The sequence below is a fragment of the Myxocyprinus asiaticus genome, chromosome 27 (genome assembly GCF_019703515.2).
Source record: "Myxocyprinus asiaticus isolate MX2 ecotype Aquarium Trade chromosome 27, UBuf_Myxa_2, whole genome shotgun sequence".
Taxonomy (NCBI): Eukaryota; Metazoa; Chordata; class Actinopteri; order Cypriniformes; family Catostomidae; genus Myxocyprinus; species Myxocyprinus asiaticus.
Window position 1 is genome coordinate 7,531,630 of NC_059370.1, and position 26,519 is coordinate 7,558,148.

The following is a 26,519-nucleotide window of genomic DNA, read 5'->3' on the forward strand; positions in this document are numbered from 1 at the left end:
TTTCCAGCCGGGCGCCTTCCAGTGGCCCAAACAAGGCATTAAGTATTTGGGTATTTTATTCCCACCAAATTTGTGTGATTTAGTTAATTTTGACCCTTTAATAAAAAAGGTTTTCGAGCGATGTGGGCAGGTGGGCTTCATTACATTTATCTATGATCGGGAAGGTTAATGTTATTAAAATGAATTGTATTCCAGAATTCAACTACCTGCTACAATCTCTCCCATAGATGTCCCCCTTTCTTATTTCAAGCAATTTGATAGCATAGCGAAGTCCTTCATTTGGAATGGTAAATGTCCCAGATTACACTTCAGTAAATTACATAGGCCAATTGACAAAGATGGGCTAGGCCTACCCAAGATTTTGTTTTATTATTATGCATTCAGTCTGAGACATTTGGCTCATTGGTCACTTCCACCTCAGAGAGCCCCTCCTTGGTCTTGTATTGAACAGAATCTTCTTGCCCCTATCTCGCCATTGCAAAGCCTTTCTATCAAACTAACCAGAGAAGTTAAGTTACACCCTGTTATCTCGCATTTGCATGCGGTATGGACAAAAGTGTCCAGAGTGTTTAATTCAGACATTTATTTAAATGTTGCCTCGAGCTTATGGCTGAACCCAAAATTATGTATTGATAAGTCCCCTTTCTGCTGGACAGAGTGGATTGTGAGGGAGGTTAATACATTCAGTGACCTATATGAGAGTGGAGTGTTGAGATCCTTTGAAAATATGGTTAAACATTTTGGGATTCCCAGGTCTCAATTCTTTAGGTATTAACAACTGCGCCACCTGCTCTGTACTGTTTTTGGGAGTAGCACACACTCCCCTAAAGCGGCAGATACTTTGGGAGAGGTGATTACTGCTTTTGGAAAAGGTCATGAGGCATCAGTGTATTACTCCCTGCTAATTCAGAGTCTGGGGGATGGAGCTTTAACTTCTATCAAGAGATTATGGGAGAAAGATTTAAACTTGGTATTGGAGGAGGGAATGTGGGCTGGGATTCTAAAGAACATCAAGGCTGCATCTAGAGATGCAAGGGTGTGCTTTATGCAATTTAAGATTTTACATTGATTCTGTTGGACCACTAGATTGTATTGGCTTGGTCTTAAAGACACACCAATCTGCTGGCGATGCCAATCAGAAGATGGGGACACAATCCATTTTTTTTTTTTTTTTTTGGTGGTGTGTTAAGTTCCAAGAATTTTGGTTGAGGGTTCAGAGTTTTATATGTGATGTATTGGACACTCAAATTTCATTTAGCCCCAGACTCTGTATTTTAGGTGATGGGGCAGTCATTAATATAGGGGATAAATACATAAGAAAATGGGTTCTAGCCAGTGTTATGATCGGCAGACAGATTATTCTTAGGGGATGGAGGTTGGCTGGAGCACCCTTATTTCGGGAGTGGTGCACGGAGATGGGCAGGGTGGCGGCATTTGAAGAAATGTCAGCTAGAAGGCTAGGCAACCTGGGGGTATTTAATAGGAAGTGTGGTAGTTATTTGACCTTTTTGGAAGGCTCTTGGGGAGGGGTAGTGGAGAGGGATTTATAGTTTTAAATGTGTGTGATTATTATATCTATATATATATATATATATATATATATATATATATATATATATATATATATATATATATTGTTTTTGTTTTTTTCTTTGTGAGTGTACTTTAGCTTTGACCACAGGGATGTTTGTTGGGGGTCAGGGTGGGGTTGGGGATTGGGAGGGGGAAAAGGAATAATGGGGGTTAAAAGTTGATTCTGTACATATATGTCTTGTTTTTCTGTTTTCATTTGTTGGAATCAATAAAAAGTGTTAATCTAAAAAGAATAATGCTGAAAGTTTTTTGTGAGGTTTAGGTTTAGGGTTATGATTAGGGATATGGGATAGAATCTATAGTTCATACAGTATAAAAATCATTATGTCTATGAAGTGTGTGTGTGTGTGTGTGTGTGTGTGTGTGCATGCAATGTGATATAGGATGTTTCTGTTTGAACTCTGAGCCCTGCAGAAACAGAACACACACCGTCAGCCAATCAGGTTTGATGATCTCCCCCAGCCTTCCATCAAGGGCTGCACTCTCAAGGTCAGCTAACTCTCTATCTCACACACACACACTTACTCTTTCTTTTCCATACACACACTTTCTCGCTCTTTCACATAATCCCCTCCTCCTCAACTCTTTTCATTCCCTCAGAAGCAAACTGATCGCTCATGTCTGCATAACTGCTCTAATAAGTGCAGTTATTTAGCCCAAGGTCCAGATATGCTGTTCAAAGTGCAGCACTCAAAACAAACAACATCACCCAGATCTGCCTCAGCACACATACTGTATGTGATGTGTTCTGTCATTTTGAGTTGGAAGTTGTAATGGTCCATTTAGAAAAAATTACGATTTTAGACCAAAACTCAATGGTGACGTTCACACACAGCTCTGTTATTAACCAGAGTGACTCCACCAGTGGCGTAACTTGGATCCAGTGCAAAGCACCTGCTGGGGTGGGGGGTGTTAGGGGGGTTAACTACCCTCCCTGTAGTTACGCAACTGACTGTAATCTAACAGACTCACAATCGTATTTTCGTTACACAATTTCTGTATAAACGGAACCTTACTAGACAACTAGTTTTCTGTCACTCTGCACCTCACACATGAAGGACATTTCGAGAGTCGCACCTGTTCCTGTCCAAAACACTGACTGTTAGAGTAGTCAAGTGTAGTCAGCCTCATGACAACTCGTAATAATTTGTATGAGATGGCGAAATCATAAGATATCACACTTCTTGTAGACCAACCAATGAACAAACTGATTTTCAAATTGATGCAGGCATTACATTTTAGCTAGCCTATATACACAACATTCTTTATTATTACGATTATTATTAATATGCGACTGTGACTTTCATATTTGGATGTGTCTGTAAAAGAGAAACACCTCTATTTAAGTCTGAGATCAGTGTGATATCTGCAGTGCACAGCTGTCACCATGGAAACCACTCTTGCAGAGAGAAACAGACGTAATAATTACACAATTAAACTATTAAAGGAGCAGCTAAACCGTTCTCCAGAGCAGATGCTAGCACTGCAGCTCTGCACTCGCAAGAAACAATGAGTGAAACGGTGACATTTGACCTGAACATCACTCCACAGTGCTGCTTTCTGCTCTTTCCATGTTCCCTGTCACCTCTCAAGGGCAGAACAAATATGAATTCTCTTCTCAATATCACTGGCAGCATATACTATTTCACCTAAGAGCCCTCCTGTGAGTTTAAAAACACATACACACCTCATTCATTAGCGCTACAAAATCCATCACTCTTTCTTTCCACTCTTTCTTTCTATTTCTAGTTCAACAATTTAGAAAATGTCAGAGCTGTCTCTATCTCAGACAGCTGAAAACACTTGATTGTGTATGATCATTTGTCAATTTAATGCATTCTTTCTGTTTAGACATTCTTGATTTCTTAAAATCTAGCAAAATCGTGTGGCACCACAGATTTAGTAATACTGGAAAAGATCAAATGTCTTGAGATATAGATAACGGTCTTGACGATAGATGACCATTGTGACATGTATTGCTGTTTTTCCACGATGCCACATCTTAAAATTTATTTTAAAAATGCACTTTGAAAAACCTGTGCTGTGTTCCATTCCACTGTGCTGCATCTAGCTGTTTCTGAACACTACAACACACCATGTGTGAACGGACCCATCTGCTGTTTGAATTCACAGTAGTAACAATAACTGTACCTGAAATTTTTTGGCAGAAACTATGGAGACTATTTTTTGTAAGGTACTGTAAGATGACAATGTAGGCTGTGTGTGCTTTACACATGGGATCTATACCGGCTTAACAGGCAGAGTCCCAATGGAGCCCAGAGAGTTAAACCAGCTGCTAATTTAAAAAAAAAAAAAGCCAAAGTTGACATAGCAAATCTCTGCAAAGCAAACGGTAACAGCTTACACTAGACTTACTTTCACTACTCACTAGCACCTAATCACAGCTTATTAACAGGGGCAAAGTTTAGGTTTAGCAGGGACACTCACCCAAACTCTGTTCCACGTCATCTTCTATACTTGTTTTTTTACGCGTACGTACGCTAGCGTCAGTGCTGTGCACAGACCTCAGCAGGGACAGGGGCAAAAGGATAAAAAAAGGCACTGATTTTTTTATTTATATATTTTAAAGAGTAGCACTTATATATACTTAACTTATTCTTTGCTTTTTGAGTATTTAAGCATTTTTCTTGTATTAAAAACATAATTTTTTCCATTATTTCCTTTTTGACAAATAATAGCCTTTTCTGTTATATTCCTAACAAAAAGCATCATATTTTACACGTTTGTTTTTTTTTTTGTTTGTTTGTTTTTCACACATGGTCTGTGATAATCCCATGTTTTTAACATGTGTCATAGTAAAACCATGGTAGTTTTTGAAGTATCTTGGAGTACTATGACAGTATCATGAAATATGAATCTAATCATTCAGTACCATGGTATTACCCTGGTAACGGCACAGTGTCTTTTTTTTGTTTTTGTTATAGGGTTCTAATCTTTTTCTTGTCTCATCACTCTTTTCACTTCTCTCATCTCTGCACCCTCACTTTATCAGTTTATCTCTGCTGCTTCCATTCTGACCTCGTTACCATGGTTTTGAATGGGTAGCCAACGTGTCCAAAAATGGTAATACCATGGTATTTTTCTGAAAGTGATTAGTCTAGTTTAAACAAGAAACAAACTTTCTTTGGCTGAATCAGACAGCTCCTTCAGTTAATGGCAGTATTCTATAAAAGACGTATTACATTTCTAGCACTGAAAACGACGCTACACGGGAAAAGTCCCGGTTCTCCCGATGGCCAGTCCGCCCCTGGTTACATATTATTTAAATAAATGAGGAAATTACTGTATGCTTGCTCTTGAGTCGCTTAAATAATAATAATACATAAACATGTTTTGGCATACTTTTGACGTTCCGTGCTGAAAAATCATCAAAATAATTAATAACTACTCGCCTTAATTACACAGAATTTGTGTTGTTTTAAAGGCTTTACAATGCATACAGGCAATATAACCAACTCTTACCAGGTGCTTTATAATTATTTACTCTACACAAACTGTCAAACAACATTATTTCACTCACATATTAAATTAATATCAAGTAATGGCCTGGAGAAAAAAGCTTTTAGAGTGTATATGCTGTAAACAGATATCTTCTGTCACGTTTCACTTGTAACTTCATGAAACGCAAAGAGAATAATAAAACAGCTGATGCTTCGTGATGCGATTTCGATGTTCCGGGGTGAATTCAAAACGACATTTTTGCTCCCTCAAAGGGCACTGCTGCAGAAGGGGATGCCACTCGAAAGCTCGTTCCAACAAAGTGAGAAAATGAATGGGCCCTTCCACAAGACGAAGGGCACATTCATACAGTAATTCCATGTTCCCTTCAGAGCACCCACTGCACTTTGGAGTAAGTAGGGCATAGGGAGGATCACTTGCGATTAGAATCCGCCCCCAGTCTGCTGTGGTGTGCAAGGCACCTACACTTAATTTTCTTTAATAAGCCTGCAATTTACAAAGAAGCCTCATAATAACATATAATTATTGTTACTGTGAGATTATTACGAGGTTTAATTTAGTTTTATTTAACTATTTTAATTTAATTGTTCAAATTTCTACTTGTTTTCTGGACGACCAGCCCCTGCTGCCCCCGCTCTGTGCACATCACAGGATAGCATATGCGTACAGGGCGAGCTCTGTAAATTTCGTAGCAAAACAACATGAGGGTGAGCAAAAAAAACAAAATGTACACTGGTTTGCTCTTATGGAAAGAAATTGGTACTTTTATTCACCAAAGTGGCATTCAACGTTTCACAATGTATAGCTGTGTAAAGCCAGTTGTTCTTTGCCTTTGAAGACTGTAGTGTACACCTCTGTATGAAATCTTCATTTTTTTGTATTTTTTTTTTGGGCAATTTCAAGCATTGTATAGCCTTCATTCCTCAAAACAATGATTGACTGACGGGTTTCTAGAGAAAGCTGTTTCTTTTTTTGCCATTTTTGACCTAATATTGACCTTAAGACATGCCAGTCTATTATATACTGTGGCAACTCAAAAACAAACACAAAGACAATGTTAAGCTTCATTTAGCGAACCAAATAGCTTTCAACTGTGTTTGATATAATGGCAAGTGATTTTCTAGAACCAAATGATCAATTTATCATGCTTACTCAAGGATAAGGTGTTGGAGTGATGGCTGCTGGAAATGGGTCTTGTCTAGATTTGATCAAAAATGACTTTTTTCAAATAGTGATGGTGCTGTTTTTTTTACATCAGTAATGTTCTGACTATACTTTGTGATCAGTTGAATGCCACTTTGGTGAATTAAAGTACCAATTTCCTTCCGTAACAGCAAAATCTGTATATTATTCCAAACTTTTGGCCACCAGTGTATATTTCAAACTATTCCTTTCAGTAGGTAAATTGCTACCACACTGTACAATGGCCAAGCATTCACAAAGATTGTATTTCTGTACAGTTGTTGAGTATGTTACTGGCATAACAGTGTGTGTGACTTGATTGGATAAACTGCAGGTTCAGCAGCTAATGGCTGTTAGGGTGATGGTCTTAGAAATTAGCTCGTCTGAGTCGACCTGCTTACCTGAGTCAATGTGTTTCTATCAGTTCATTTCAATTAGACATTCCTGACACATCTGTGGGGAGTTGAGAATAGAGTGAAAGAGGGGTGAGTGAGAGACAGAGAGGCAGAGGAATGTGATGGAGAGAGAGAGAGAGGGAGATGAGCACAATAAGTGATGAATAGTTGATGAGATGCTCACAGGCAGAGCAGAAAGGGGAAAGCTATTCTCTTTTACTCTCCCCCATTCCCCCTCCATCCCTCTCTCTCTCTCTCTCTCTCTCTCTCTCTCTCTCTCTCTTTTCAGTATGGTGAGTCGTGTGCGAGCCACCTCCCCCGTCGGAGCATTTAGCCAGAGACTATTTAGCAGAGATAGGCCACTTCTATTAAATGAATGGGAGAAATTGGAACACCCAACCAAGATGCTCAAGCACCCAATGGTAAACAGATATAGAAAGGAAGTCCTGCCTTACAGGTAAAAGAGCCAATCACCTTTTAGATACAGACATCACCTGTCAATCATCTCGAGAACATGCATGCATATTAGCTATATAAGCTGGAAAAATTTCATGTTTTAGCGTAATATGAGGTAAAGAAGCACAATATATGATTCCAGTATTATCACATTTTATTGCTGATTTGAAATATGTTCTTTTATTGTAATCTTGACCAACTGTTTTTGAGATTCAAAATTCCCCCATTCAAGTAGATAAGAGCTGCACTGGCACCGACAATGGACTGACTTGCTAGAAAGACTTTGGTTTATCTTTCTCTCTTTCCACCACTCTCATTAGCTAACCTTCTCCCATCCCCAATTTCCCTTGTTTTTTCACAACAGCATTGCTCTCTCGTTCCCTTTCTCTCTTTCTAAAATATCTCCCCTTTCTATTTTACCATAGATTTGTGATATCAAGAGTGTGCTGGCTATATATATATATATATATATATATATATATATATATATATATATATATATATATATATAGATAGATAGATAGATAGATAGATAGATATAGATATATAGATATAGATATAGATATAGAGATATAGATAGATAGATAGATAGATAGACAGATAGATAGACAGATAGATATATTACTTTTATTTTCGTTTCATAGTGGACTGAAGTCCTGACAGATTCATTGATTTGATTTCTGTCTCTCCGTATATATGGCAGTTGATGAAAGAAAGACTGCTGAGCAGACAGAGATAGACAGGCTGACAGGGAGAAAAAAATAATTCTTCTGCACAAAGTGTGAAACCACATAAAATATCTGGGATTTTTCCATTTAGACCTGTAAATAAACAAAACGAAATTTCAAAACAAAGAAAAGGTAAGCTATTTAACATTTTTCTCTATTTCTAGCTCACTAATCAACTTTTTACTCAAATTGTTATTCAGATAATATACATTTGTAATGAAACAATAGACTTCTTACACGTATCACAGAATTTAAGAGGTAAAATTTTCACTGTGTGGTGCACAAAACTAGTTACATTTTCTCCCGAACAGATGAGGTTTTTAAAGTTAATGCTCTATCGAGTTTAAAATCATCAAAACGTACCTCCCTACCCTAAACCTTAAACCTAAACCTAACCAATAGCATCATAAAATCAAATGAAAGATAATAAAATAAAAAAACACTGAAGCAATTGAATCAAATTTTGGTGCTCCTATGACACTTTCGGCTCTAGTGTCAACTCTGGTGTTCTTCGGGACTCATACCCCAGTCCTTTGCGTCTCAAGTGCAACACTCTTTCAGTTGAGCTACTGGATGAATTAGGAATTAGCATCATAGGTTGCGAAAGTCGAGAGTTAGCCTCCATGAGGCAAACTGAAGCCAGTAGACTGCAGTGTTACTACAGGAGGCTTGTGCATGTGTGTGTGGCAAGGGACTCAAGTTAAACTAAGTGCTGTTATATTATTCAGTGACTGGATAAACTTCATCTGTCCTTCCCCAGCTTAAAGGACATTCAGTGTGTTTATAAGACGCTTATGAAGCGCTATTGATCTTCTAATTGAGCTTCATACACCACAGCAAATCTACATGTCAGATTATAGGCATGAGTTTCAACTATATTGCCTTTATCCGTTTAGACTGGTCTCCAGTGTGTTGTCTTGCAGGAGATTTGTCTGCATTACCATAATCTAACCAGGAGGTGGAGCTATTTCTGTAACGCTGGCTCTGATGTTCTGCTTGTCTTCATGGCTTTAGGGCTTGTCAATGAATGTTTAAAAGACTGCTTGCAGAGTAGGGGAAAATGCAGTATTGCGAGTATAAATGGGCTACTGCTATTTGCGATGTAAATTTAAAACAATGCACAACAATGGTGCTCAATGTGATGATTCATTTGTGTGCCTTTGAGAGCTCGACTGGTTCCTCGTCTTTCTGCTCTGTTTGAAAGAGCACATGACAAAGTTACTGTGAAATCAGAGGCAAATGAGAGAAAGGAAACATGGTCAGCTAAAACTCTGCACTCTATACTGCAGCCTACATAATTCATACTAGCTCCAGATCTCTCTCTTTTTTGCTCTTCAGCACTGACACACGCACACTCTTTCTCAATCCTGTTTTCTCTCACAAGCACATTCAAACTACCACAGTCTGTCTCTCTTTCTGTCTTTCTCTCTGTCTGTCTGTCTGTCTGTCTCTCTCTCTCTCTCTCTCTCTCTCTCTCTCTCTCTCTCTCTCTCTCTCTCTTTCACTCTCACTTTCTGCAGCAGAGTTTAAGGTATGGTCACTGTGATCAGTCACATTTAGTACAGCCCAATTCGGTTGGCTCTTCACTCATATCCCGTCTATCCCAATGCCTGTCTCTCCCTGTAGTCTCTCTGTTTCTACATCTGTCATGTCTTTCAGCCTCTTAGCTGGATCGTGTTTCTGAGTGTACCAGTCTCTATGGATAAAGACTGCTCTCATTTTACTTTTGTGTCAAACAGCAAACACTTCAGTAGCGCACTGCAAAGAAGCACTCTTTGGGGTTCTGGCAGGTTTTTAGACTAATAATTTTCCTTTCGCCAAAGGCATGTTTTAGGGATCAGGTTAGGCTTGTTATATGGTTTGATATGTCTGAAAAATGTTTAAGGTAGCTTGTGTTTAACGTTTAAAGAAAGTTAGGATTGGGGTACAGATTTGAAGGGCATTAGGGTTTGATGGGGGTCCAGATTACAGTAAAGGTTTGAAGTACATTAATGTTTGGTGAAGTTTGGATTAGTGAAAAGATTTTGGGGTATTTAGAGTTTGGGGTCAGTAAGGATTAGGGTAATTTTTTGAAGAACAGTCAGGATTAGGGTAAAAGTTTGAGGTACATTGGAGTTTAGAGACCGGATTGTGGCAAAGCTTTGAGGTAAATTAGGGTTTGGTTTTGGGTCAAGGCTCAAGGGTAAACATTTGACGAATATTAGGGTTTAGTAACACATTTTGGGATCAAACCTTAAGGTACATGAGGGATTAGTGACATTCGAATTAGGGTAAACATTTGAGGCACATTATGGTTTAGTGATGGGGATTAGTTTAAAGGATTAAATTAGCTTTTGGTGAGGGTTAAGATAAGCACAGTCATTCTGTATTGAATCCTGTTGATGCTGTAAATCCTTCACAACTGACCTACAATACCTCACACATTTCTGTCTTTTATCTCTCTTTCTTTTTTCAGTCTCTGACACTTATTTACTCTCTTACTTTTCCCAGACTTTTCAAGGTAATCAAAAGCCATTTTCCATTCATTAACTAGTAAACTAATTAATAGCTGCACAGTGACTGTTTGGTGATTACAGAAAGTAAGGCAATTTAAGGAGCTTGGATACCACTTTCTAAGGAATTCCTGACAATAGATATATTCTATACCGTTCTGTTTACTACAGTAAAAGATCTTAATATTATTGCACTCTGAGTATTGCATTATTTGGTAAGAGTTAATCTAGGGAAAGGAAATGTACTGAGTTGAGTGTTTCGTTTTTTGCAAGCTTTATGCTTAATTTTTGCTGATATTCCAAGAACCAACACTTGTAACTGTTTTATCCATTTTCCTTTTATGCAACCTACATTGATCATAGCACACAAAGAAGTTCTATTCTTTAAAACAATTTTGCAAAATCTATATATTGGTTATCTTTTTTTTTTTTTTTTTTTGTCTAACCCACATCTACTTTAATGCTGGATTGAACAACTCCACTGAAAAACTCTCAGGCTAACAGCTGCCACATAATGCTGCTGTTGTAGCAAAATAGCCATCTTTCTTGCATACACCAAATCCCACACTGTTTCCAAAAGTAAAATGATTCCCAATTTTAGATATGTACCAATTATATTAGAGATTTTTGCCTGACCCTGATAATGATTCTGATGTTAATTCAACTGCTGTTCCTAAAACTCGACCAGAATTGTTAGTTAAGTTTCACGCAAGATAATGGAATTATTCAAATAAAATCCATGTACATGGGATTGAATATATGTTGAGTACATGTACAGTATATGAGTGTATGTAATCTGCAGAGGCGTCATTTACGGATGGGACGGGTGAGACGTGTTCCTACCAATTTTTGCCTTTGCCAAATTTGTCTCCACCACTTTTTGAAATAGCTTTCGTCTGGTAAGTGTCTAATGCAGAAGAAACATCTCCAGTTCTTGAGCAGGAGTTTCCATGTCATTCATGTGTATTATAATAAGAGCGATCCAGTACCGGAGTTTGTTATAATGAGTGCTTGTTGCATTGCGTGACAGTGGGCGGGGATGTTCTCTCATGCACCTAGACGCAGACTCTATTCACTCCACTGTTGAGCAGCTTGCACTCCTTCCAAGATAAATCACAAAGCAAAATGCAAACAGATCTGGATCCAAATGATGAACATCCTTCAGAAACAGACCCTTGGATAACTACAGACAAAATGATGTATACAACACTGTACTTAAAAGAGTTGTTATGAGCCTTGAAGAGATAGTTCACCCAAAAATGAACATTCCTTTATCATTAACTCACAATCATGCCACCCAAAACCAATCTGCATCATTTCAGAAGACATTAATTAATCCACTGGAGTATTATGGATGACATTTATGCTGACTTTATCTCCTTTTTGGAGCTTCAAAGTTCTGGTCACCATTCACTTGCATTGTATGGACTTACAGAGCTGAGATATTCTTCTAAAAATCTTCATTTGTGTTCAGTAGAAGAAAGAAAATCATACACGTCTGGGATGGCATGAGGGTGAATAAATGCTGAGAGAATTTTCATTTTTGAACTATCCTTTTAAGTTGTATTGACACCCAAATAGTCATTTAATATAAGGTCATATAACAGCATGCAATTGTTGCTTAAGTAGATATTTCACCCCAAAATGTGGATATAACCTACTGTAGGTTGATTTGGGCATATATATATATATATATATATATATATATATATATATATATATATATATATATATATATATATATATATATATATTTTTTTTTTTTTTTTTTTACAGTGCAACAGATCAAGTCGACAGAAAATGTAAAACACATTTATGTAACAAAAAGAGAATTGCTATTTCAGACAGAAGTGCATTGAGCACATGCTAGTACCAATATAATGCAATAAAAATACCATGCAATCAAAGAAAGTTATTAAATGGCTCTTTCGGAGCACAGCACAGAGGACATTCACCTTGTAGTGTGTCCGACTACAATAGGGAAGGATAGCCCACTATTCTATGGAGTCTGGGCTTATCTGCATTTGAACGGGAATCCCTTTCTTTAGGGGCCTTGCCTCTGCCACCTGATCCCGTAACCAACCACATCCAGCAAATTTCCAGTTTCCCATCACGTGGTTTCGTGCATGCACATCATGCTGCATTATTGAAATCATGTGCTTCGAATGAACATACGCTACTCTTAGCCTGAAGATTCATGTACATTGCTTGTATTGATTGATACCCTTTGCCCGAGAGTACAGAATAATTGGTAATTTAATGCATGTCAGGATGATGTGTTCAATGCCTCTCTCCTTCTCTCTCTCTCTCTCTCTCTCTCTCTCTCTCTCTCCCTGTGTGTGTGTGTGTGTGATAGAGAGAGAGAGAGAGAGAGAGAGAGAGAGAGAGTGCTAATGTGTCCTGGTCTACAACTAAATGTTTATAACGGTAATTAGAACAATACTGCAGAGATGCCCGCCCAATACACAACCTACGCTTGAGCACACTACTTTCTACTGTATATCTTTCCATTTTTCTCTAGAGAAAAAAAAACATTATGTTTCACCACAGTCTCAGAACATGAAAGGTTTGGATGCGTTAGCAATTAAAAATGAAGATACCAGTTAATGAACTTACCGCAGTCTTCACACAATATGCTCTCCACATCTTTTTTGAGATTTTTCTCATTGGTGTCCAAAGGAGCAAATGACGCTTTGAATACTAAAGGCTCCTCTGTAGGGTCCATGAAAAAGATATATCTGTGGTTCTTTTCCACCGCAACGCACGGCGCCTCGGAGCCGAATTCCCCGACGGTGACGAGCTGATCGCGCTCCAGCCCGCCGCTGTTCACCGGCCACACGTCCAGCACTTTGACATTCACACTGTAGGGCTCCACGGAGACGTTCACGGGCAGCGCGCTCACCTCGCCTTCGATCACCACGGCCGATCTGTAAGCCTGGTCCTGCAGAGAATCCAAACTCGGGGCGTAGCAGGCGAAGGAGACCCCGATGACGAGCATGGAGAAATGCACCGGACCAAGACTCCTCATGCCGTCTGCTGTGGCTCTGGAGCGGCCGGTGGCGGTGCTGCAGTGCTCTCTGGGCTGACGAGGGGCGAGGACACAGGAGAGGGTGGTGGGGGACTGAGTGCGAATAGGCTCCGGTAGCAGGGCAGAGCGGCAGACCTTGCGCAAGTGTCCATGCCATCTGTGTGTGCCGCTTTCCCCATGCAGTTGCTGATGGGGAAACACCAGCCAGCCACTTAGGAACCGGAAACAGCCCCGGTCAGTGACACTGATCTCGCTGCTGCATTCTCCTTCAACACAATCCCGAAACTCAGTACATATGCATTCATATATGACGCTTCTTTACGATATGACCAGATGCTGCAATAGACGCTTCTCTATCCAACCGATGTCATCGCCCTGCGAAAAAGATGTTCTGCTCGTGCACAGGAACAGAGATGCTGTCCCTCGAGGTGCCTCTTGTCTTGAGGTCTACCGGTAAAAACTGGCGCCTGGTTTGCGCTCCAGAAAGCGACAACACGCAACACGCGCGCGGGAGCTGTTCAGCTGCGCGATGCAACAAGCGCGTGCCCTCTGCTCGTGCTGCCTGTGCACCGAGCCCACACCGGCAGCTTACGTGAGCAGATCTCTGCCGCCTGAGCTGTGGAGTCTGCTGGAAGTTCTGGCGCAAATTCTCTAATGGTTTAGGAGCAACAGTGCGAACGTCCAACTGTAGGTCAGCTAGAAATCCCTCGAAACCAGCCAATGTCACGAGCTCAAATCTATTACGCGTGTAATAGCTGAGCAACACGTAGCGATTTAAATTGCTAATAGAGAGGAACTAGATTTTTGTTTATAAGGATCGTTTCCCAAAGGGTTACATTAACTAGAGAAAAAGAAGTCAGGCCAACGCACACCGCAAATGCGATGACTAACGCTGCGAAAAGCAGCTCTGAATAGAATGAATGCCTGGTGAAAAGTGCGTTTCGCTTTATTTGGACTAAAGAAGAATCCGCATTTAGGTCACATTCATCATTTTGCCCCAAAAAGCGATCAGCCAGGCGCCAAGGAGACAGCAACCCAGCAAACCACCGATCATCCTATCAGCCATATTTACCCCGGCAACAGGTCCTGCGGGTATTTGGCTGAGTGAGGGGCCCGAGGGCATATAGTCTTTAATAAGAGCAGGGGACCGGTCATTGCGGCGTTATGACAACTGAAACTAAATGAAAAGAATGATTTATCAACAGTGTGGAGAATTGTTTGGGGCAGGGATTGAAGTGGGTTTTGAGTTGAACACGGGGTTGCATCATTGGCTCTGCCAGTAAATGCGTCGCTGGAGAATGAATGTGCCATTGTATTGCTGTCCTTAGGCTGCTGTAGGGCGACATCTGCAGTCAAAAAGCGAGTGTGTGTATAATTTGCAATAGAAATATTCACTCTGGACACTTGTCTCGCTTTAAATTGACACAAGCCAATACTGACTGCAGGTCTGCTTTATATAACACTTGTCTATAGTAAACTGAAGGCATATTTATCCTCAGTTTTAAAATAGGCCTATCATTGAAAGGATCTCAAAAATAAAATCCACGCAAAGTGTGCAGCCAAACGAATAGGCCAAGTAAAATTCTGACACAGATGTGCTTTGCTTTTCCAGTCTTAAACTTCTATAAAGCAACAACCTTCATTTACTCATTCATATTCATATGTTCATCCTGGACAATTCACGCGTTCACCACTGTGGGCGCTGTCCATGGTGCTGAAATGCAAATAGATAGATATATGTACATTTACATTTATATGTAAATTATATGCCCGTTATTTCATGCCTTTATTATTATTATTATTAAAGTCCCTTTATCTTGACTATGATTATATAAGCTGGGGACTTTAAGACTTTACAGATATTACAGTATGATTTTCTGTAAAGTTGCTTTGAAACGATGTGTATTATTGTGAAAATCTCTTCAATGTATGTGATCTTAAAATGCATTAGTTTTAAACTGCAGCTCGTTTTCTGAGTCACAATGTTATCTTTGTATCTTTCTTTGTTTTTCCCCAATTCTAATTGTTCATACTTAAATGCTGATTATGTAACAGGATAAAACACTTTCATCTCTCTCTCTCTCTCTCTCTCTCTCTCTCTCTCTCTCTCTCTCTCTCTCTCTCTCTCTCTCTGTCTCTCTTAATCTTTGTTAAATCCTTCTTTTAATATTTTGAATATGAGCATAGGGAGGCACTTTTGGAAATTTTCCTTATCCTTTTCATAATTTCTACGAGCTATAAAATGTCAAATAAAAGCATAATTAAAAATAATAATAATAATAATAAAAAAACATGGAAATGTATTATGTACATTATGTATAATGTGGAGTTAAATGAACAAATTCAAGTATTTAGTTCTCTTTAAAATATCAATTTAAATAAACCATTGGCAATGTTTAAAATAGGCTAATAGTGTAAAACATTTTGTGAACAGAGCAAAACAATCCCCTCCCAAAAAAATTTAAATAAGAATAAATAAACAATTGAGGATTTGTTTCACATTTTTGTTCGCAACAGTGTATGCGCTCAAAGATAAAAAATAAAACCTCAGAGAGCATGCGCATCCACAACTTAAAGGTGCAGGTGCTCAAATAAAACAACTAATCCAAAAAGTGTAAATAGGCTATATTTATTTTTATTTCATATTGATGCTATATAAATATTCGAATATGATCAAGAGAACAAACAAAAGTATTTAATATATGTAAATACTCTGCATTGTGTACTGCACGCACTACACACATCTAAATATAGCCTACTAAATTATGCACATAAATGGAATGCACTGCCATTTTATCATTATTATTGCTATGTAAGTTTATAATAAACTCATAAATCAACTTTAAGTTACTTAATATGCTGTCCTGCTTTACCAGTATCACCCTATCCCACTTTGCCAATATGTTAAAGTGGGATAGAGGAAACATTATTGTATATAAAATATCTGCAAATGATTTGGAATTACATTCCACATTTTCTGATCCACCTTCACATAAAAAAATAATTATATGTACCATTTACAAACATTAAGACAACTTTTATTTTTATTTTATAGCCTTAACAAGATTTTGCTTAGATGTCTATGTAATTTTCCTTACCGTTTCTTTTCCCACTGGTGGTCGTGAAATGAGCCCAGATCCCAATGTTACATCATCATTAATGGTTTACTTCCCAAAGTTAGTTTTAACCATTTAATTAATTCCATATAGATATAATGAGGATCAAGCTTAACTGTCCCACTACCCATATTAACCCTACTTTCGCATAAGTGCGTAGAATGTTGCAATATCAAAACAAGTTAATTGCAAACAGATTTAAGAGGACATTGTCACCTAACTGCAATTGAAATGCCTGAAGACCAAATGTTGCCATCGGGTATTAAAAGTCTATTTCTTTCTCTCTCTCTCTCTCTCTCTCTCTCTCTCTCTCTCTCTCTCTCTCTCTCTCACACACACACATGTTGGCGCAGCTATCATTATGAGGACTCTCCATAGACATAATGATTTTATACTGTACAAACTACAGATTCTATCCCCTAACCCTAACCCTCACAAACAAACTTTCTGCATTTTTACGTTTTCAAAAAAACATCATTTAGTATGCTTTTTAAGCAATTTAAATGATGGGGACACTAGATATATCCACACAAACCACATTTATAGCACAATACCCTTGTAATTACCAGTTTGTAACCTAAAAAATGTCCTTGTAAACCACTTAAACCTGCCCACACACACACACACGCACGCACGCACGCACGCACACGTCATGAAAAATATGATACATTGCGATGATTTAAACTCTACATCTGGTCATAAAGACAATCCAACATTTAGATAGAATGGCAAAAAGCCTTCAGAATGACTTAATGAAAAAGTTTGCTCCCTAGTGCGCAATTTGAACGCTGATATGACTTTCAACAACAATCCCGATCTCCAGAATCTCACGGACTGCAGAAGGCCTCCCGTTCAGTGTGTGTGTGTGTGTGTGTGTGTGTGTGTGTGTGTTTGTGTATGCAGATCTCGCGAGAGTGTTGCGGTCGCTCAGCGCAGTCACTGGGTGCAGCAGGGCTGAGGGAGACGGAGAGAGAAGGTAAGCGGGGAGGCTGCATCATGGCGGATAGAGACAGTGGAAGTGAGCACAGTGGATTCGCCACAGGCCCCGGCGCCGGCCCTGGCCCTGCGCACCCTGGTGCGATGGGCGCAGCATCGCGGCTCCAGCACGACACGGAGGAGCTCGCGTCGAAGCGGGTTGACATCCAGAATAAACGCTTCTATCTGGATGTGAAGCAGAACCCCAAAGGCCGCTTTCTGAAGATAGCAGAGGTCGGGGCCGGGGGAAACAAGAGCCGCCTGACTCTCTCCATGTCGGTGGCCGTGGAGTTCCGCGACTACCTGGGAGACTTCATCGAGCACTACGCCCAGCTGGGCCCCAGCAACCCTGAGGTGGTGCAGGACGAGCCCAGGAGGGCGCTTAAGAGCGAGTTCCTGGTGCGGGAGAATCGGAAGTACTACATGGATCTGAAGGAGAACCAGAGGGGGAGGTTTCTGAGGATCCGACAGACCGTGAATCGGGGGCCCGGATTGGGAACGTCGCAAGGCCAGACCATCGCTCTTCCAGCTCAAGGACTCATCGAGTTCCGCGACGCGTTGGCCAAACTCATCGACGACTTCGGAGTGGATGAAGACCCCGCGGAGCTGCCGGAGGGCACCTCATTGACTGTGGACAACAAGCGCTTCTTCTTCGACGTGGGCTCCAACAAGTACGGAGTGTTCATGCGGGTCAGCGAAGTGAAGCCCACCTACCGCAACTCCATCACGGTGCCCAGCAAAGTGTGGTCGAAATTCGGCGCGACGTTCTGCAAATACGCCGACGAGATGAAAAAGATCCAGGAGAGGAGCAGGGAGAGAAGGGCGCGAGAGATGCTACCAGAGGGCCTGCACGGAGATGACGGAGACGAGGATTAATGGATGTATATTGACAGACGTGCCCGTGGAGATTAGGACATTGACATAGAATGAATGACGTGATAATCAAACCTTGCTGCAGTGCGAAATGTGAGATCAAATTCCAAGGGATCGCTCTACACACAACCCTCACAGACTTTAACAGTTGCATCTCTTCACCCATCGCCGGATGTTACCCACTTACCAACCATTTAACAGTAAGACGCTGCTATCGATAACATGATGTATATGAACCGTATCCAGGACGGTCCGGGAGTGCGTGTTTCTCTTTTTACCCATGTGTTTGACACATCCAAGCTATTATAACACTATTTCCAAAGGTGCACATTGAAAAAGAGAAATTATAAATTAATAACTACTGCTCACTTTTGACTTCCAGCACAAAAGCTAGCTATATTATTTAGGAACCATGTGAACCAAAGGTTCAAAATGAACATCAGAAGTAACCAGGGGTGTAGATTACAGGGGGGATGGGGGGGAGGTAACCCCCCAATAATCAAAACAAGTAAGTACAACCCCCACAATATTTATACCATGATTAATGGAAACAAGTAAATGCTTCACGCTGCACCCCCCATCCCCCCCCCCCAATGTTCAAGCCAAATCTACGCCCTTGGAAGTAACGGTACGCTGATGAGAGAGTGCTGCTGTCAGTTTGTCAACATGCACTACGTCGATCTATAAAAGCGGATGTCACCTTTTCTTCTTGTTCGGAAAATCTAGATATGTTGTTTACTCGTTTGCCTTTTAACGATATACACCAAGCAAATGAGTTTATTTGCACGCGTCATGCAATGTGCTTCGGTAGCTGCGCAGTGAATCCGGGGCGCGAGTGGTCTTGCTAAAACGACCGGTTGACGTTTGTTCCTGTTAAAGACAAATCCTGTTGCACCATGCCCACTGACATTTGGGCAAACAGTTTCATTGAAGTGCTGACTTAGATATACAAAATATGATTTTGTGAATCAGATGTACTTAGATCCTTATGAAATTACCCACGTTTTTTGTGGGAATTTTTCTTTTTTTGTTGGGACGGGTTGGGTGTATTTTTGGGTAGGTGGGTGGCGAGGGAGGGGGGACTCGAAAAAGGAGCTGTCCACTAGTGCGAGTCGTGCAAATGCCGGCGCGGATGCATGCGAACCTGGGCGGAGCGTCCTCTACAACGTCAAAAAAAAAACAACAACTCTGGTGCCTTATATTCTCTCCACACGTTTACATGCTTTACGTGTCCGAAAATTTTACCGAAAGCTGTTTGTCTTTCTTTGTTGTTTGGGGTCACAACGGCATTGTTGCTGTACCACTTGTGGTGTTTATTAAATGACTTCTTCAACAAGCCAATCAAAGAAAGAGGCACGAAGGGTTCTCCATCCCTCACATCATCGGGAAAACAACGATGATGATTATGTCATTATCAAACAGCTTTGACGTAAACATGGATGTAGTCACCTAAAGGCGGTGGAGGTCTGCTCCCCGTGCTCCGCGTAAAAAAAAATAACACAGGTAAAAAAAAGAAAGAAAGAAAGAAAAAGCGGCGCATAAAAAAGCGCAAAAAGGGTGTCTCGCGCTACAGCCCAGCGTTATGCTAATGTAGGCCTATATTAGTAGACTAACGACCGAGGCAGTAGCCTGTATGATTTTTGTATGGTGCTAATATCCCCATTTGTGGGATTTTGTTTTCTGCCGGTCTTATCATTTGCTGAATTCGTTATATTGTCAACCTCGTCACATCGCACCTTGAGATTTTACTTTTCTCACTATAGCTAACGTTTCCGTGTGCAATATATTGTAGGCTGCGTGCCAATGGCGGCATTTTGTATGTCTGTGTGGATACTCATCCCCTGTAATGACAAAAAATAATCGCATGGACTTATATTATTTCTAAGAACTAAAACAAGAGGACTAACTTTTCTGGGGAGTGTCAAACTGCCCAGTTGAGGGTTCTTTCCAGTAACCTAACCATCCGGTGTCATGATAAATCGAGTCTGCCTGGTAAATGGAGTCCCCATGGGGGGTAACCGTTTGTAATGCCTGAGCAAAACCATCATGATATCGTGATAGCATGTCATTGGAGTCTAGGCTAACTGAAAAACACAAACTTTCTTTAATTTCAAAAAACAAATCTTTAATTTCACAATCTGTAACTTCAGTCATATACTATTATATGTAACTTATGGTTTAAAAGTCATTAAATATTGTATTTACAAAGCTATATTGACATACATCATAAAACGATTTTAAAGGATTTTTACTCAGGCAGTGAATATAGTACCCATTAATTGGTCCCTCAGCCAATGGAATTGCTGGGAGGGGAGGGGGGGACTCGATTTCTCCGACACCGGCAGTTCTCGTGCACATGACGGGAAAGCTCTCCGCCAGTCAGGCGCATCCCTTCTGCGTGACGTAAATGCGACAACTTTGTAACGTAAAATTTCCTTTTCCAGCTTGGCGGTTTTGTATGGAAGCCCATTTCCACCGCATAAAAAATTATAATTTGTGCTTTGGTAAATCATAATTATGACATACTAAGTCAAAATGTTGAGAAAAAAAATTCAGAATTATGAGATAAAAAGTCAAAATTATGAGATAAAAAAAGTCAAAATTACGACATAAGTCATAATTTCGAAATATGAGAAAACATTGAATTGTGAATTGGTAAAATATGGCAGGCATGGTTTTCCACGCAACATTCCTTAAGGCCAAGTCCCCATTATTACCCAAGTAAGTCATAAAATCTGCATTTGGGAAGGGGTCGTTTTGACACATTTTGCAGTTAGATCAGGGATTTGATCAACATTGATAATTTATATTGTAAATGCGATTGAGCGGCGCGCTTCCTAGACTGAAGTCACAGCGCTCAGTTGCATTTACTATGTAAATACTTGGGTAATAACGGTGACTCGCCTTGGCCTTAAGGAATGTTGCGTGGAGAACCATGCTTGCCATCTTTTACCAATTCACAATTCAATGCTTTCTCGTATTTCGAAATTATGACTTCGTATTTCGTAATTATGATTTAGTATATCGTAATTTGGACTTTATCTCATAATTTGGACTTTTTATCTCAAAATTTTCACTTTTTATCTCATAATTATGACATTTTATCTTAAAATTTTGTCTTTTCATCTTATAATTATTACTTTTTATCTCAAAATTATGATTTTTAAGCTCGAAATTATGACTTACCAAAGAACAATTTATTTTTTTATGTGGCGGAAATGGGCTTCCATAGTTTTGAGTGGTTTAATACTCAGTTGCTAATCTGTTTTTTTAAATTTTTTTTTATTTACATTTTTTAAATCTCTTTTTAGCCAATGTAAAATGCACAATGCTTCAGTCAGTCAGAAATATTAATAAATATTTGATATAAGAAAATATCTGAAGAATGTTGTTAGGACAACAAAAAAGTTAAACGCAAATAATCTTAACTTGACATAAGCCAGCTGACTAGCGTTGCTACGATTTGAGGTGAAAGGTCTGTTGCTGTTTCTCAGACCCAAACAACGCAAATTTTCAGTAGTTTCTGCTCTGATACATGGAGTTTTGTATGAATGAGGCCAGTCTCACACATTCATATATAGTAAAGCCACCAGCCTACACACAGTTTGGGGTTCCTTGTCGCTGATCCCAATGCTAAAGACCTGTTTCATGCTAAGCACATGAGAACATGAGGAAGTCATAAAATCTAGGGATCAAGGCGGTCATTATTTCTGCATGTTTGGTCTCTTGTTTACCACTGCACAATATTAAACGTACATAGGCACTTTGTCTTTCAGTACTTGATACCACCTTACTTCATAACCCCTACGTCGATCTCTGTTGGTTAGGCCTATATCGCAGCTCTTCAAGTCTGAATTTGAAACTGTGTACCTCTCTTGGAGGGTCTATTTTAAGTATTTATACACACTTTTTTTTTTCTCTTGAAACCGGTAAGCAAATCTTTTCCTATCACTGCCCAGATCAGATTACAGAACTGTTCAATGTGTGCCACAGTATGCGATGACTTGAATCTTATAAAATATAAAGCGTGACAAAAAATCAAAACTGGAAATAACATTTAAGCCTTTTGATCTTAAAAAGGGTGTTTTCTAAAGCAGAGCAATATAAATCTGAAACACTCCCTCAAACAGTTACACAAAAGCATTGTTTTACTCTCAGAAAACCCCCTCAATCAAATACGCACGTCTTTTAAAATTCAAGCTCTGTTTTGAGACTATTCTAAAGGTGCTATTGGGTACTAAATGGCTTTGAACTAGCTCAAGTCATAACTAGGTGGCAGTGGTCAGCCAAGACTTTCTCATACTGCTCTACCAGCACTGTTACACCTTTGCTTTCAGACCACAGACTAGTATTGGTTTGATGCACAACAGGCTGCAGGAAGAAAAACAGTTGGACGGTACTGTGACTGTGTGCTGTATTGGGAGAGCTGTTTCAGTCGACTCTCCAATTGGAGGTGCTGATTCTAATGTCTAGTGTATTTCTGAACAAACGTGACTGCGCAAACACATCTGCAGTTTCCATTTCCAGCAGAAACCACCCTGAACCAATATAAACAAAAACAAATTACAAGCTACCGTTTTAACTTGATCTAGATCTTAATCTCCTCATTACAAGTAGTTGTATGTGTGTGTCTGATAATTATACAGTTTCCCTTCCCTGTTAAACCATGTCCAGTCACAGACTTTGGTTAGTTCTCATACGTCACGATTCTTTGGTCTCACAAGCTCAAGGCTTTGACCAGCTAAGCATGTAACTGTGAGCATATGTGAGAGTTTTGCGTACTAAGCAGACTGCCCAGTAGTTGTTTGGGATGGGGGTTCTGCATCAAGGGTCAATGCACAAGGAGGGTAGTCACACATCCCACCAAACATCTCCATTTTATTCCCTATCAAATGTGTTGTACTTAAAATTATATATATGACCTGTGATGTGTGTGTGTATATATGGTTTGTTACATATGATGCTACTCTTTATAAAAAATTAAAAAAAGATAGCATATATATATATATATATATATATATATATATATATATATATATATATAGATATATATATAGATATATAAATATGTATTTGTTTCCTATATATATTCCTACATACATTTAGGAAATATATATAGGAAAAGCATATTGCTGTTTTTCCTTTGTATTTTATACTTGCAGAAAGCATTGAATCAAATGGATAAAATACTTGCACTTTAAATATATAAAGAAAATAAAAAGATCAGCATATTATTTTTGATAGGTGACCTCACATTCAAAGAGTATATAATTACTTTCCAGACTTTGTGACAATTGCTGTTTGGCAGAAATCTATGAAGTTCTTCTACATATTGAAGTCTATTTTGTCTGTGTTACAGAAGGTTTACTAAAGTAAATTGCATGATGACTAAGTAGTGCACCAACTGTTATTTTCTTTAGTTGGTTAAAATGTCTGATAAAAAAAAAAAAAAAAAAAAAAAATTACTGTGATGATTATTCTCACGTGTGTACCCATGTTAAACTTAAGTCATACATTCTATTCTGTTTTGCCTTCCCTATATCATGAATATGGTGCTTGAATTGGTTTAGAAATCCATTGTGTTCTACTTTTCATCATTGCCACAACAGTCGTCCTCCTTCTCCTCTGCATCCTATGTTCATTCCCTCGCTGTTTGCGTGTTCTCACGACTTTCTTCAAATTTGCTTTCTTGGTAACAAGTGTGATTTTGTACAGGTACATATGTTGTTTTTGAGTTGGAAAGCCTTTCTGTCTGAAAATGACTAATTGCAATAAATCATTCATTCCTCCCTGGCATCAATTGGTCTTTGTGTCTGAATACTGATTGAATCGGCTGCAAGAATAAACCCCATTGACTTGGCATTTTATGGGTCACAGTATTACTGAATGCACTGATATGACAGAGTAGTTGTGCACTGTAAAATAAATGCTCCAAGCTTCTTAAGAACTGTCCAAGGTGCTGATAAATTGATATCTACTAAGTACTGTAAAATTACTATGAGAGCCATCAAAGGCTAATTCCAGCTTGCAATCAAGTCAAGTCATTTTTATTTGTATATCACATTTCACAACACATCGTTTCAAAGCAGTTTTATAGAAAATCATGCTTTAACAGGAAATTAAACTGTAATATCTATTAAGTCTTAGAGTCATCATTGTGTAATTGTTAATAGTTAAATAATAATTGTATTCAGAACCCCAGTGAGCAAGCCGAAGGTGACTGTGGCAAGGAACACAAAACTCCATAAGATGTTGGTTAGTGGAGAAAAATAACCTTGGGAGAAACCAGGCTCACTGTGGGGGCCAGTTCCCCTCTGGCTAACCAGCATGAATATAATGCCAGTATGAGTTATTTATGTGCAGTGCAAGTCATGGTTTAAAATTATTAAACTAAGTAAGTTTTAAGGGTCAGTGTTTAAACAAAGATTTTGTATGAACTGTAAGATTAATTTACTAATACTTTGAAGTCCATCCTGGATTAACTGCAGAAGTTCACATAGATGCATTGTCCTTTGTTAGTTGGCTGATGAAGGCTTTTGTTGACAATTAATTGATAGTCTATGTATTCCATTTCAAGAGTGTAGTCCATCAATAAACAAATGTGATGCAGGCAGAGATCAGTGAGGTGCATTGCAGTTCAAACGGCAGGTCATTTCGGTGAGGTTCAGTGGGGTCCATTCTAAATCCAAGGTTCATGCAGTAGCATATGAAGTATCCCATGTCTTACAGTTGGAGTTGGTATCAGTTCATCCTCTGAAGTCCATCGTAATAGACTGAAGTGATGTCTGGCTAGCACCGGCTGTAGTTTGTCGTCATCACTCAGCGACACGTAGCAATGGAGTCTGACACCAAGCAGGAACGGAGCTGGATCTGTTCAGCTCTGGTAACCTCAGGATATGAATCCCAAGGTTGAGACAGGGAAATAATTGGAATAATATTAGTGTAGATGCCATTCAATTTATTGCAGAGTTATAGATCACGATCAGTGTTTCTGGTTTCTGGTTTCTGGTTTCTGGACCTAACTAAAGCAGCCTAATTGTGAGTTGAAGGATAAATTAGGTATATGCCTGGCTAAATAGATGAGTCTTTAGTCTAGACTTAAACTGAGTGAGTGTGTCTGCATCCCGAACAGTGTTAGGGAGACTGTTCCATAGTTTTGGAGCAACACAGGAAAAGGATCTACCTCCTTTTGTGGAGGATTCTAAGGGCTACTGTGGATGATGTACAATACTTTGAATGTACTATAATTCGAGAACACTTATGTAAGACATGAATAATGGTGGGCTAGAAAGGTTGGAATCGTTTTGTCAGATCCTGCCTATACTCTTAGGCCATGTCCACACTAACACGTTTTACTCTGAAAATGCTTTGATTTTGCTATGTTTATGCCTCTCATCCACACTAGCACAGCGGTTTCCTCCACTGAAAACTGAGCGCTTTTTATCGCTCTCCATTACCGCACATGGTTTCCCATGGAATCTTAAAAAATGTTGGCTTTACTAAACTCCAGGTTGATGTCAACTTAACTTAAAATTATTTGTTGAGTTTCTTTATTATTGAGTACAGCATAAACTTAGTTTCTAGAATTGCAAATATAGCATAAACTTAAAGTTGAAAACAACTATTGTTTTGCAGTGCATCCTTTGGAAATCAATAAAGTTAGGAAACTGAACACAGATTGGTGTAATACGTAACACCAATACATTTTCGTTCGAAAGCGCACTGATTTTGCTATGTTTACAGCTCTCATCCACACTAACAATTTTCCTCCATCGAAAATGGAGTGTTTCGAAAATGATTGCATACGTTGAAAAACAGTGTCGCGAGGAAACTGAAAACTGAGTTTTCAAACTCAGGTCACATCCAAAAGAATCGTCATTGCTTTTCAAAAAATATACGGTAATGGATGTTTGTTTTTTTTCCCCTAAACGCTCCGTTTTAGATTGAGTAAAACACCGTTCCATTGTGGATGAGTTTAATGGTGGATTAATGTGGATGTGGCCTGAGACTGCAAATGAAGAGTTCATAAAATAAAAATTGAAACCTGTTTACTTTGTTATACACGTTCCTGGGCTTATTATGAATGATTCATTGGTGCACGTTATTCAAAATGTTTTGACTTTGTAATCTTTCATCAAAGCAATTTTCCTTATTTCAGCTAATGCCACCAAGTCCTCCTATTTTTCAACCATCTTCCCTCC

The 26,519-nt window shown here is 39.2% G+C and overlaps 2 protein-coding genes across 3 annotated transcripts in view; one reads left to right on the plus strand and one right to left on the minus strand.

Moving 5' to 3' along the window:
• LOC127418030 (pro-neuregulin-2, membrane-bound isoform-like) overlaps window positions 1-14,014 on the minus strand; it is a 148,732-nt gene extending 134,718 nt beyond the window's left edge. For both annotated transcript variants that reach the window (XM_051658352.1, XM_051658351.1), the window contains exon 1: window positions 12,943-14,014. In XM_051658352.1, the coding sequence (XP_051514312.1) occupies window positions 12,943-13,354 (412 nt within the window). In that variant the 5' untranslated portion in view covers window positions 13,355-14,014. The remainder of the gene's footprint in view (window positions 1-12,942) is intronic.
• Window positions 14,015-17,347: 3,333 nt separating this feature from the next.
• LOC127418038 (transcriptional activator protein Pur-alpha-like) overlaps window positions 17,348-26,519 on the plus strand; it is a 65,969-nt gene continuing 56,797 nt past the window's right edge. Inside the window, exon 1 of the mRNA XM_051658366.1 lies at window positions 17,348-18,518. Coding sequence (XP_051514326.1) covers window positions 17,368-18,321 — 954 coding nt within the window. The 5' untranslated portion in view covers window positions 17,348-17,367 and the 3' untranslated portion in view covers window positions 18,322-18,518. The remainder of the gene's footprint in view (window positions 18,519-26,519) is intronic.